General features: G+C 36.2%; 1 protein-coding gene across 2 annotated transcripts in view; it reads right to left on the bottom strand.

Moving 5' to 3' along the window:
- The window catches only part of LOC137403994 (polyamine-transporting ATPase 13A3-like), a 36,817-nt gene that overhangs the window by 10,108 nt on the left and 13,786 nt on the right, over positions 1–12,923 (bottom strand). Inside the window, exons 9-17 of one of the 2 annotated variants that reach the window (XM_068090146.1) lie at positions 12,527–12,596; positions 11,167–11,298; positions 10,475–10,636; positions 9,211–9,368; positions 8,492–8,680; positions 4,672–4,733; positions 3,012–3,156; positions 2,693–2,803; positions 219–275 (exon numbers count right to left, since the gene is read on the bottom strand). In XM_068090146.1, the coding sequence (XP_067946247.1) occupies positions 219–275; positions 2,693–2,803; positions 3,012–3,156; positions 4,672–4,733; positions 8,492–8,680; positions 9,211–9,368; positions 10,475–10,636; positions 11,167–11,298; positions 12,527–12,596 (1,086 nt within the window). The remainder of the gene's footprint in view (positions 1–218; positions 276–2,692; positions 2,804–3,011; positions 3,157–4,671; positions 4,734–8,491; positions 8,681–9,210; positions 9,369–10,474; positions 10,637–11,166; positions 11,299–12,526; positions 12,597–12,923) is intronic. The other variant, XM_068090147.1, reaches the window with a different exon arrangement.

The raw sequence follows: 12,923 nt of genomic DNA, 5'->3' as shown, positions 1-12,923 counted from the left end.
TTGCTAGCAATGATTACGTTGGCCAATCATTGCAAAATGACATCATAGCAGCAATACTTGCAGTCCATCACACAGCTGAAAGTTGATTTGAGCGATAGTGAGCGCGGGCCTTCATGCTAATAGCGCAGGGTGAGTTTAAAAGCAAGCTGGAAGTAGTTACACCTGGGAATACCACGACTCAATGACAATTAATAAAACACAGCAACAAGGATAACAACCTTTCCAGAAACATCCGCAACTTCAGAGAGAGTTGTCATCTCAACGTTTTCTTCTGTCTGTAATTACACAGCACAGAGTGGAGGCAACAGCTTACCTGGCGTCGTCAACTTGCCCAGGTAGTCCAAATGTTTATTAAACTTATCTCTGTTGTTGCACATGTTTTACCACTCAATCGTTACAATTAGGAATCACAATCTGTCGGACGAATATACATTGTAGATTGTAACAAAAAGAAATTTGCTTCATGAAAATATGGAACCAGCAACTATTGAGCCGAAGTACATTAGTTCGAAATTGGTAGTGATTGGACTGTCATTGTGAACCCTTTGCTTAGCTCAGCCAGATGGTAAAACGGTCAATGAAAACATAAAGTATAAGCGAAGCTTGGGTAAATTGTGTGGCAGAGAGGAAGCACCCAATTCATGCAACTTGTGTTATGGCATGCCATCATTGGCCAGGACATGATATCGAAGTCAAACAGTCCACAGCCGCTTTTGTAACATATACAGTAGAGGCTCCTATACCGTAAATTCCAGATAACATAAAAACTTTATGAGGAGTTTCTGCTTCCTACTACGTAAAAAATTCTATATATCGTAAAGTGTCAACTCGGGCGGGTTTTTCAATTCGATTTTAATGTTAGTTTATTTTGCTGCACTTGCGGAAGAAAAGCATCATTGCGTAAAGCGTTATATATAACTTTCGCAACATTCTAGTCCGCCATAATACAATGTAGATCATTAAAAACTTGTTTAATGTGTCAACATAAAGAAGAATAGGATAGCTGCGCAATTGTTCATAAATACAAAGGCAAGGCAATCGATTGGTGCAGATGTTACAGTGTCAGTCTACCAATCTGAATGTCACGAGTTGGAGTATCGTTGAAAATTATCTTTTATCCTATCCTTGACCTCCTGGATACAGACAGACTACGGCCAGGTAGAACCGCTTTTTATAATAATAATAATACTTTGTTGTTTTGCCTTATTGTACACGTACAAAATATTTATTATTAGTTTTACTTTGCAGAATAGACTTGGCTGTCTAGAAAAAATAAGAAAATCGTTGTAAATGAACGTCGAAAATGTGCAGTCCCCATCAACTTGTAAAATTATCGCAATCATCAGCTATAAAACCAGTGAGACTGATCATAAAAAGGAGAAAGGTTGCCAATGCAAACTAATAGTGCTGCAGTTACGGTACAGCCCACAAATTAGGAGTCAAGCCAATTTTCACCTTTTGCATGGACAAAGGGATAAGTTTGGAAAAATTTTGGAATGGTTTAGGCAATTTACATGTATTTTATTGTTCTTATAACGTAAATTCCCTATAACGTAAACGGTCCTGGAACGGATTATTTACGTTGTAGGAGCGCCTACTGTATATGCATATACAATAAATATAAATCACTCTTTCCAAACATGTTAATAATTGTAATCAGCCTTGATGACTCATTGGAAAACAATATATGATTCAGTTTAAACTAATTGTGAAAGACTCTGAAAAAAAAACCCTGAAGGATTTTAGTTGAAGGACTTGGGTGCCTCTTCAGATCTCAGGTTACAATACACAAGCAGCAAAAATTGAGGCTTGTATAATCTGATAAATACAATATTTGACGATGAGGCACACATGCCTGTATTCCCTGGGGCGGCTGGCCGGCCCAGGGAATACGGGCCCAACTTTTTAGGAATTTTTGGCGTTAAGCACAGTCAAACTAGAATAACTCGCCCTCGGATAAAATGTAAAATTTTATCACGAACACTTGGTTAACTCGAACGGATTTGTTTGGTCCGTTCCCACGCAATGATAAATTGCTTTAGATAAGTCGACCTCAACAGCATTAACTCGAACAGTTATTTGCCCAACGGCTACGGGAAACGTTTTTATCGCTGTAGAGTATCACTTTATTCCAAGCCATATAGATAAATGTCAGCTTTTAATAGTTCTTGGGCGTCATTATTATCATCATCGGCAAAATATTCTTGTTAACGACTTTTATAAAGGTTTGCAAAAGGTCAAGTTTTAACAAACATCCGCTTGGCAATAGCCCCACGAAAGCGTAGAAACCTTAGGATGAACTTAAAATAAAATCGGCAAAATTGATCTTTGTTGAAACGCTCAAAAGAAAAAGATGTATTTTTTCTGAGCGTTTCAACTGCAGTCAAGTTTAGCCTATTTTAATCTGAAAATTTCCTGGCAGTCACATTACCTAAAACAAACAAATCTCAAATAATAGAAAAAATGTTTATACTTTCCGATAAAAATTTTTAAAACTTTACATGAGATGCCTGGTTGAGGCCCTACATAAAAGAAACTGTTGAGGGGGGCTGACCACCGCCCCTCCAAACCCCCAGATGCTCATAACTAGTCGCCTAACATTAGCCGCTCCAACTTGCTTAGCCGCCCCAACTTGCAACCAGGGAATACAGGCCTGGAGGCACACAGAACTGAAATGCTAGTATATACTAACCTTGACTCCGGGAAACATCTCAATCGGTGGTTCACTGCCAACAGGTGGTCTCACAACAGTAGGCATGAGTGTGTCGAACCTCGAGGTGTCCTCCCCTGGCTCATCTAATGTCTATAGAGAGCAAATGTCAGCATTCTAATACTTCAGTGGGCGGATGAGTAAGTTACTTTATATACTATTTGCCTAACTAAATACAAACACCTGTAACTCCATAACAGAAATGTTTACATGTAAATAGCTGGTGTCCTTCCATTAGTCTGAAAATAGGTCATACCCTAAGGCTAAAGTCAGTAAGTAAAACTCGAATAACTTGACTCACCCATCCCGTTGCTTCAAACATCTTCAGATCTAGTGGGTCTCCACTCAGAACTCCATCCATTCTGGTCAGCGAATGGCAGGTAGCCATAGCAGATATGAATGGCCCCCGAGGTAACTCCCTTGCATCATCATACACTTTATGTAGCCTGTGTCAGAAACAGGGCAGCATGTTTGCTAAGCTCCCAATTTTTAGCGTTCAGATTATGAAATACTAGAGAACTGTCTAAATTCTTTTAAATAATTACCATTATTTGAATGAATCAATCAAGGTTGATTAAAAGCATGAAGTATAATGCATCAAAACTTACAGGAATATCTAACAACAGCATAAAAATAGCTAGATTGTGTAAGCAAAGTGAAAAATAATACCAGAGTCAATAATGACAACTAAGGCTAGATGTATAATGTATGATTTATAAACCATTTAACAATTATCATACTATGTTATATGTGAGATCATACAATGCTATATATGATATATGTATTTTGTACCACAACTGGCCTGCTTGTAATAATAGAATCAGCAAGGCTCAACAGATTTATCCAAGAAAGCGCTATGTGTTAGGAGGGACTACAAGAGCTAATAGTCAAATTGTTTTGTATAATCATACGATCAGAAGTCGTTACCTAATGAGCTGGTTGAAGATACCTGAGACTAATTGATTATATTTAGATCACATGTCAGTAATAAGAGTTGTATTAAAAGTCATTAGTTTGTCCCACGATAGTATCTGCAATCCTCTTTTGCAAAGGGCCAGCAGACTTGACGATTGAAACAGAAAGATTATATATGCACATACATGTACAATGGAACCTCCACTTACAAAAGTAATCAATTCCAGAAGCCATTTCAGAAGTAGAAAATTTTGTAAGTGAAAACTGATTTTACCACGTAAATGCCCTAAGCCGCTCCAAGCCTCTCCAAAACTCAGATATAACATTTGTATAAATTATGCATACATGTAACCTGTAATATGTACATGTTATAAACATATTACTACATAATAAATAAAAGTAATAGGTGAAAAAATAAAAATATAACTAAAAACTATGATTGGTATGTTTATTTACCTTTGGCATTGGCCGTCTAGAGAAGGCTACGAAAAGACCAGAGGAAATAGGAAGATGAAGGTCTGAAAAGGTGGGTGTTGTATTGTTGTCTTTATTTTGCTCAAAATAGATGTTTTTAAAAACGTTAGTAGAAAGATTTATTTATATCGGCGTGAACTGAAACAACTGTCATCGTACAGAAAACATCGAACTTCGATTGTTACAAACGAAAATTGCTCTATCATGTATGCGATATATGATAATTCCAAATTAGAAAACGAATGAACACAAAATACTTGCCAATTACTGACCAACAAAGGAAATTGAGTAAGGGGTGTTCCAAGTCGTACCCATGGAAAGCAAACGGGCCAAGACACGGAACTAACAAACAGGCCAAAGTACGAAAAGTTTTTCGTATCTAGAAATATCGTTCGTAAGTCGACACAAGATTTGATTTCTACTAAAAGACGTTTCGCAACTTGATATTTTATATGTAGGGTCTTTCGTATGTAGAGGTTCCACTACATTTTCATTTGAATGTTAAACAGAGTTCATACAAACAACAGCTACATTGTAAGATAAATCTTGTTGTAAGTTTGGGGACCACTTACCCATCCCCTAAGAACGGCACCATGCCAGTAAGATCTAGGCCATCTTCTGTAAGAGTACCAGTCTACAAGTATAGACAGTGATTGAGATAAAATAAACTTGTAAATTTAGAAAAAAGGGAAGAAAAATTCATTTTTCCATAAGTAAGGCAATCTCCTTTTATTGGTAATACAAGCATTGGCAATTGGCATTGGCAATCTCCTTTTATTGGTAATACAAGCATTATAACACGTAGTAAAATCCAGTAAGAAATACTTGCTTACAAATTTCCGCCTTTTCTCTGTATGGAACAGATATTCAAAATTCTATCTGAAGAGGCTCCTTTTAAAACATTATAAAAAGCTATCCAACAAGAAGGTTATCAGAAAAGTCTTATATCCAGTTTTATCATGTTCAATTTTTGCTGCATTAACAAGTTCCAACTTCTGCCATAGAAGTACACAATAATAGAGATACGCAATGAAATGTATAGCATGGAAAAACCCGAGCTTCCTGATTTTGTCCATCACTGACCATTTCAAACAAAAACATTACCAGCCATGATGCAGCCTCCAGATAAACGAGTAATAAACAAGGCTTAACCACATTATTATATTTAATCGTAGTCCTTGATAAGCACTTTTTATTCTTAGATAAGCAACTTCAGAACATCTGAAATTTTTACTTTTTCAATAGAATAGCTCATAGTAGCATGACTCTTTAGCTGATAGCTATGAATTCTATGTTTTCAATAGGAAACAAGTAGCCTTGTTCCATAAGTCCATCAGCAGTCATATACACGCTGTTTAACACAATAGCCTAGTTCCGTAAGTCCATCAGCAGTCATATACACGCTGTTTAAAGGTTCAAACACACTAGGCGATTTTATCGCGAGCGTCATGAGGAGAAAGGAGATGTCGCTGGCGTGTGCCTAAACCCACTTGAGCGATTCACTAGCAAACGATATAATGGGCCCGCTCATAAAATGCCAATAAAATTCTGTATTATGAGTTTCTTCAGAGTTGTTAATAAATTTAGGTAAGTCAATATGGCGCCGTCTAGGCAACAACTTAAACAACTTCCGCATTTGTTACTAAACATATCTCACTTTACCAGATTGTACCACTGCCTACACTACAAGAAGACATAATAAAAAACGGTTACCGGTATTGTATTTGTACCTGTAATATTTGTACAATTTTAGTATATATTTTATTTTGTAGTAGTTTTTTACATTTAATATACTAAATACAGTCAAACATGGATAACTCGAACTTCAAGGGACCGAGCAAAAGTGTTCGAATTATCAGAGCATTCAAGTTATCAGAGCACTGTCACAAGTCCATATATTTACTTGTTTATTAGTAGATACATGTACATATACAAACTATAATATAAATCAAAAGCACAAATGGCTTGTTTCAAATTAAATGCTTCTAATGTAAAGTTTAAAACGTTTTCATGAAAAAGTATAGAGATTTTTCTATCACTTGAGATTGGTTTGTTGTTTGAGGTGATGTTATTGCCAGGACGTTTTTCAGATTGACATTGGCAAAACTTGATCGTTGTTGAAATGATCAAAAGAAAAGACATTTTTTTCTTTTGGGGTTTTACCCACGATCAATTTTGCCGTTTTTTCTTGAAGTTTATGCAGATTACCTTACTTTACCTGGGATTCGTTAAGAGCAACACTCCGAGGCAGTTCAATTAGAAGTTTTACGAGGTTTTACGGTACATTCTATATCACTCACGCTTTTTTAATAGATACTTATTGAATGTACACACGTATTCTGTGTTTAGGTCAAACGATGAATAGTTTTTTGTAGCTCAGACAACGTATACGTTTAATTACAACATTTTTTAAGACGTTTTAAACATTCAACATTCCGACGTTGATTCAACACGGAATCAACGTCGGAAAACTATTCATCACGGGTTAGCCGAGTCACGCACTCAAGGATTTTCGCCACGCACATACAAAACAACATGCGATTTTTGTTTTGTATGTGCGTGGCGAAAATTCTTGCGCGCGTGACCCGGCTAGCCCGTGCTATTCATCGTATCGCAGTATAAATCAAATTTCACCAAATTTTTAGAAAAGTCGTTGACAAAAATATTTTGCCGATGGTGGTAATAACGACGCTTATGAATTACGAAAAGATGAAGTTTACCTCTATGGCTTTGAATAAAGTGATTTTCTAAAGCGAAAACAACCGTTTCGGTAGCTGTTGGGCAAAAAAACAGTTCGAATTAACAGTGTTGAGTTCGAGTTATCTATAGAAATTTATCATTACGTGGGAACGGACCAAAGGAAATGTTCGAATTAACCATGTATTCGAGCTATCCGTGGACGAGTTATCCATGTTTGACTGTACATGTATTTACCATTCTCAAGATGGTCAACCTGCGCAACGATTGACTCCAAATGTTGGTTCTCAACTCGGATTTTATGTAATTGTTGTTTGTTATGGTGCTCACGACTGGGAGTACTATTATTAAATTTATGAACAATTCAGTGTTCATCCTGAAAATGTTTCAATCGTAACAAAATAGCAAATTTTTGCTGCTGTACGTTGGTGAACATCGATGAGAAATAATTACCCACCATAAAATTGCATTCTGGTAAAAACCAACCAATCGAAATGCATCTCGCTAGCGATAAAGTTGTGTAGAGAAAGTCTAGCGTTATCGCTCTGCATGAGCACACTGAGTGAGTTCTAGCACAGATTAGCGCCACGCAGCGCGATATCGCTCTAAATATCGCCTAGTGTGTTTTCACCTTTACACAATAGCCTAGTTCCATAAGACCTTTTGGAGACATAGACACGGTGTTGAACACAATAGCCTAGTTCCATAAGTCCTTCAGAAGACATAGACATGCAGTTGAACACGATTGATTTTGATATATACACTCAACTAATCAGAGTTATGAGGCATACCGTAAATTTTGGCGTACAAGTCGACAATTTGACATCAAATTTTCAGCTTGAAAATCCATCTTCGATTTATACGGCGGTCACGTTTTTGATAACACGAATTCTAGTAAAATTCCATTTCAAAAAAACTATGGCAAATCAAAATTACATGATATGATATACAGGGATTTATTTATAAACTAGTAAAATACTAGTAATCCTACTCAACATGTGATGGATCAAACATAAAGTTCCATTCTTCACCATTCAAATTGTCATCGCTAGAATTCGCTTATGGAATAACATGTTTTTTTTCGAAACTAATGCTGTTTTGGTTGTATCTGCCTACAAGCCCACACTTAGGTAATCCATTTGACACATCCACTATCGTCCCGCCCCATCCTCTTTCTTGTACATGAATCACGATTCCTGACAGAAATCTGTCTTGTGGCATGGCTTTTCTGTTAAAAACATACTTATTATGAGAGGTTGCAGTTTCATTCTGTTGGCGAGGCGGGCCAATACGATGGTGAAACATTGTTTTTCAGGCCTTGTGGTCTTCATTAGAACTGTCGTCTCCCATTCTTTTGTTAATTGTTGTATGTACTGCCGACGGCACAAAAAAACAAAAGTTTTTGCTGATGGTGTTTGTGAACGCCATTTCATCAGCTATGCATCTCCTGCCTCTGATGCTGTCTGAACTATTGATCAAACAATTTGAGCAAAAGAAGGGGGTCGACTTAAACGGCAGGTACATGTCAAAAACAGGATTTTTAAACCAAACTTTAGACCTCGACTATACACCGGGTCAACTTTTACATCAGATTTACGGTATGTGTAACTATAAAGGACATCTAAGAAACAGCGAGAGTTCCGCCCAGCAGCAATTACCGTATAGACTGGTTTAATATTTGTGAAGTTGTCTCACCTTGTCAAAGCAGAAAAGTTTGAGTTTGCCACAGAGATTAATCCTTGGGGGGCTGATACAGAATATGCCTGCAGACTTGAGCCTGCCCTGAGCATACACCATGCCAACAGTCAAAGCGGCTGGAAGAGCAGGTGGAACAACTATGGTGACTATGTCAAGAACCCTCTTAATTACAGTACCTGGAGGTTGCTACAATATATATGAAACTATCTTTATTTACACAAAATAAAGCACTTTGTAGTAAAGTGTATTTATATGGTGTTGATAAAGGCAGGTTGTCATAGCAATACTATTTAGTAAGACATAAACACTGTAAGGCTTATGATCAGTCCTTTAATATGTTTGTACCAGTCAGTGATACACAGAACAAAGTACTTGAAATAAATTCCTAGTCACAATCACCGCTTACGTACTCCAAATAGTCTTAAATAATAGCAGTGATAGAGAATTGGGTAGTTAGCCATTTTTTAATCAGAATATTTTCTGTACACCTGAACTTTCCCATTTTAATATCTATCAAATAAACTCCTCCAGCTGGCAGACTGCATTCACAATAGCTGATTTATTATTCGGTAGGACAACTGTGCAAGTGCATACAACTCTTTCAGAAATCTGCAACTATTTGTCATAATGTACAATTGTACATATAAATAATTACGGACAATCATGGTTAGTGTTGAATCCGCATCAAAGATGATTGATGGTTGACACAAACCCACCTGCCAGGCAAGCATTGTGTAGACAGTAAAGCACATCCCACTGACTGCCACACATGCTAGCACTAGTATAAACCTTATAGCATCCTGGTAAAACTTGAAGTCCATTGGCTTGGGAAACATTATGGACCTGATTAGCTCGCCCTTGGATGTCTGAAAACCTGTCAATAACACACCACCATGTATTCTAGAATGTTTCAACAGGCCTTTTCATCGAAAGCTTTTTTAACCTGATGCGTTGTTTTAGCTTTTTTGTTCCGTTCCTATTGTACTAGAGACAGATAATAAAAATTCCCAGACACAGTTCTTTGACAGATAGAGAACGAATAAACAGAACTCCTTGGAATTTATCATGTAAGACTATGATATAATACATCATGCAATAATATAAAAATTTTATATTACTATATTTTAGTATATTTAATATACTATTTTATAATCTAGCGTATAACAATATAATGTTACATGATGTTATATATATAGCATGTATACTGATATATATAAAATGCATGTATATCGCAATATGATGCAACACAATATGCTATTTGATCACAGTATGATATTGATAAGAGTGTATCTTTGAATCAATCAACTCTTGGAACCAGATGACTGTCCATCATTACTATTGATGACCATAGACCAATTAACTATAGTTAATACAGTTAATATTTAAATTAATATAGTAATATAGTTTACATATATATAATATATATATAAACTATATATATATATATATATAATATTATATAATATATATTATTATATATATATAATATATATAATAATATATATAGATATAGTTAATAGTTGTGTAGTTAATAGGTCTATGTTGATGACACACAGAAAACAAACAGACAAACAGACAAACAAACAAACATTTTACAAACAGATTTGTAAAATGGTGAAGTGGTCCCATGATAGGTCAGTCTGCAGTGGATGTGTTTAGGTGCAGTAAGATAACTCGCTGTTGTTTGCCATTCCGTGTACATTTAGGGTGTGGAGAATTGAAGAGGTTAGATGGTTTTATAAGTATTAAAACTAGTGAATGGCTAGAGGGTCAATATGTTTTAGTCGAGCAACAATAGAAAACTCCATCACTGATAAAAGCAGTCCAGCATACAATACAAAGCTCTCCTCTATTGAATGAAAAAAATGTCACGAAAGTGTAGAAAACTAAGACAACCTCAAGAAGCAGATGAACTAGAATAATTTTACATCTAAGAATTAATGAGAAACGAGAACAAACGCATGGCTACTATTTTTGTACCTGTTCTAACAACGACAGCCTTGACCTTAGCATTGCCATAGTAACGAGTTTGCAGGACTTGAGTGCCACAAAAGAGCACGTGTCTTTTATACTCATTCGGACAGAAGAGTTCCTCATCTCTCGTGTGAGGTAGAGGTGTCTTCGTTACCGGCACACTCTCACCTACATACAGAAAACTTAAGTCATGACATGAGACCATCAGCAATTAATCTACAAAATTAATTCTTAATCTTTCCCAAGTAGTTAATCCCACTTTACTTTAGATTAAAGCCGACTTGTGTTCAAACCTAATAAATGAAAGCCTGCATTTTTCAACTAGTGAGCTACATTAAGGTCCCGGAGCAAAGTATATATTATGTAGTCTATCAAATGCCAGAAGGTAGCGAGAGGCTTGAGAAACCAAACTGTTTCTAACTTTACATCCGAAAATGTTAACTTTAGCAACTTTCACCCACTTAATTTTAGCCGGTTTTTTCTAGTTTTCAGTTTACAAATTGGTATAGAATATTGGCTCTGTCAACTGCAACACATTGTCTCACAGTGAAGATATTTTATCTTCACTGTGAGACAATCTCGATGTAATATTTTAGCCCCATCATGCTAAATAGTAAAATTATCACTAGCCATAAATATACATTTCTTACTATAGGAGTTATCTTCACATTGCATGATAGGACAGCAGAATAACCTACCGGTCAGCATAGCTTCATTAACTATGCAGTTGCCATTGAGCAGGACGGCGTCACATAGCATCATGCAACCATTGACTGGCACCTCTATGATGTCACCTGGTACCAGGTCGTAATTGGTCACAGTCTTTCTTACTGTTGAACAATGAGTGGTCAGATAAACAATGAGTTTGTCATACTTAAATACTGATACTGATGAAAGCGCAGGTGTTCTCTTACTGGTAATGAGATGAATTCTGGAATTAAGCATTGCTAGATATCAAATGAGCGACGCACCTGACATCATGGTTAAAAACTATGTCATAATGGCAGGGACTTGAAAGATAGAGAAGCACATATCTGATTAGCTTTTTATTATCTCGTTTTATAAATGCCACTTTGTCAGTGCGTGAGTCTGCGTTTGCTGACCTCATCCAAACTTCACATGCACATGCTTTGGGGGTTCTACCAGGTTGCCAAAAATATTTGGTTTCAAACTCTGTCCGATTACTGAGAATCAGCCTTTCTAACACCCGTATGATTAAAATTTCAAGCAGACATCTTCACAAGCATCAAGGACAATCGCCTTTTATGAACGCACTCTTGGACTATTGTCATGATAGCAATTTGCATTAAAGGTCTACATACGTGCTGTGGGCTATCTAATTAAAGATGGAATAAAACCCGAGCAATGCCGCACTTGATGCTAGTAGATCAATAAAAGATGTCTACATATTCACAATACATTCCTTTTAAAAATTGACAAACATAGATGGAAATCGCCATAAGCTTATATGGATTCTACATGAGCAGCAGTCAGCTGGCGTTGTACACACAATTGCGCAATAGTAATACTAAATCCAATTGCTTAATTTGTTTGATTAATAAGAAGGTGCATTTTTCTAAAGTGCACAAATCATTTATCGCGGCTCCAGCAAAGCTTATTGAATTAAATACTTCAGGAAGTCACAAAACTCAGCTACAAAATGTGAGGTCATTAGCATTTGAAGATACAGGCTATAGCAAGTCTCAAGGCCGAGTAATAACATGGAAGTATATATGATCAATAAAAACAGATCAATTTACACTGTGATTGGTCAATTCTACTCATCTATGTTACTTATAACACACTTTATATTTCAATGACAAAGTCAAACTTTAATGTGAAACTTGCCATATTATAGCTCAGGTTCTTATGATTTCCTAGAGTCAATCGACTTTTGTCAATCTAAGGCCTTTCTAAACAAAATGTAATCTTTTATAACTGTATACTTGAGCCCACCACAAGTCTCAAATAAATGAATATAACGCAACAGGAGCATAAATATTCCATGCCGTCAGATGAATCACAAAAGCAGCATAATGAGTAACAAAGCTGACGTACCATCTGGTTGGGTGAAAATTGTTCTTTCTTCACGTGGAGTTTTTACCATCTCATGGAGAGTAATGGATTGCTGCAAAATGTAAAAAAGGGCTAAAAAAATATTCACTTGCCCAACAAATTTAAAAAGTTAGAAAGCCATCATACATAGACAGCAAGTAGCTGGTTAAGGCGCAATTGGCGGGTCACTCAAAGGTAAACAAACCACTTAAATAGCTAATCCAATTTCACTATTTGTATTTGAATCTCTTAGAATTCAATCATTGCAGGCCCGACAATTGTTTCCAAAATATAATGTTGAATAAGCAAATAAATCAAATGGGAAATGGCGCACAGCATTTAAGTGAGAGTAAAAGCAGCTGCCTTCATCTGAAAAATAAATTAAAAATAGGTTTTATAC

The sequence above is a fragment of the Watersipora subatra genome, chromosome 9 (assembly GCF_963576615.1).
Source record: "Watersipora subatra chromosome 9, tzWatSuba1.1, whole genome shotgun sequence".
Lineage (NCBI taxonomy): Eukaryota > Metazoa > Bryozoa > Gymnolaemata > Cheilostomatida > Watersiporidae > Watersipora > Watersipora subatra.
The sequence above is the reverse complement of the archived record's forward strand: the minus strand, read 5'-3'. Positions and strand labels throughout refer to the sequence as shown.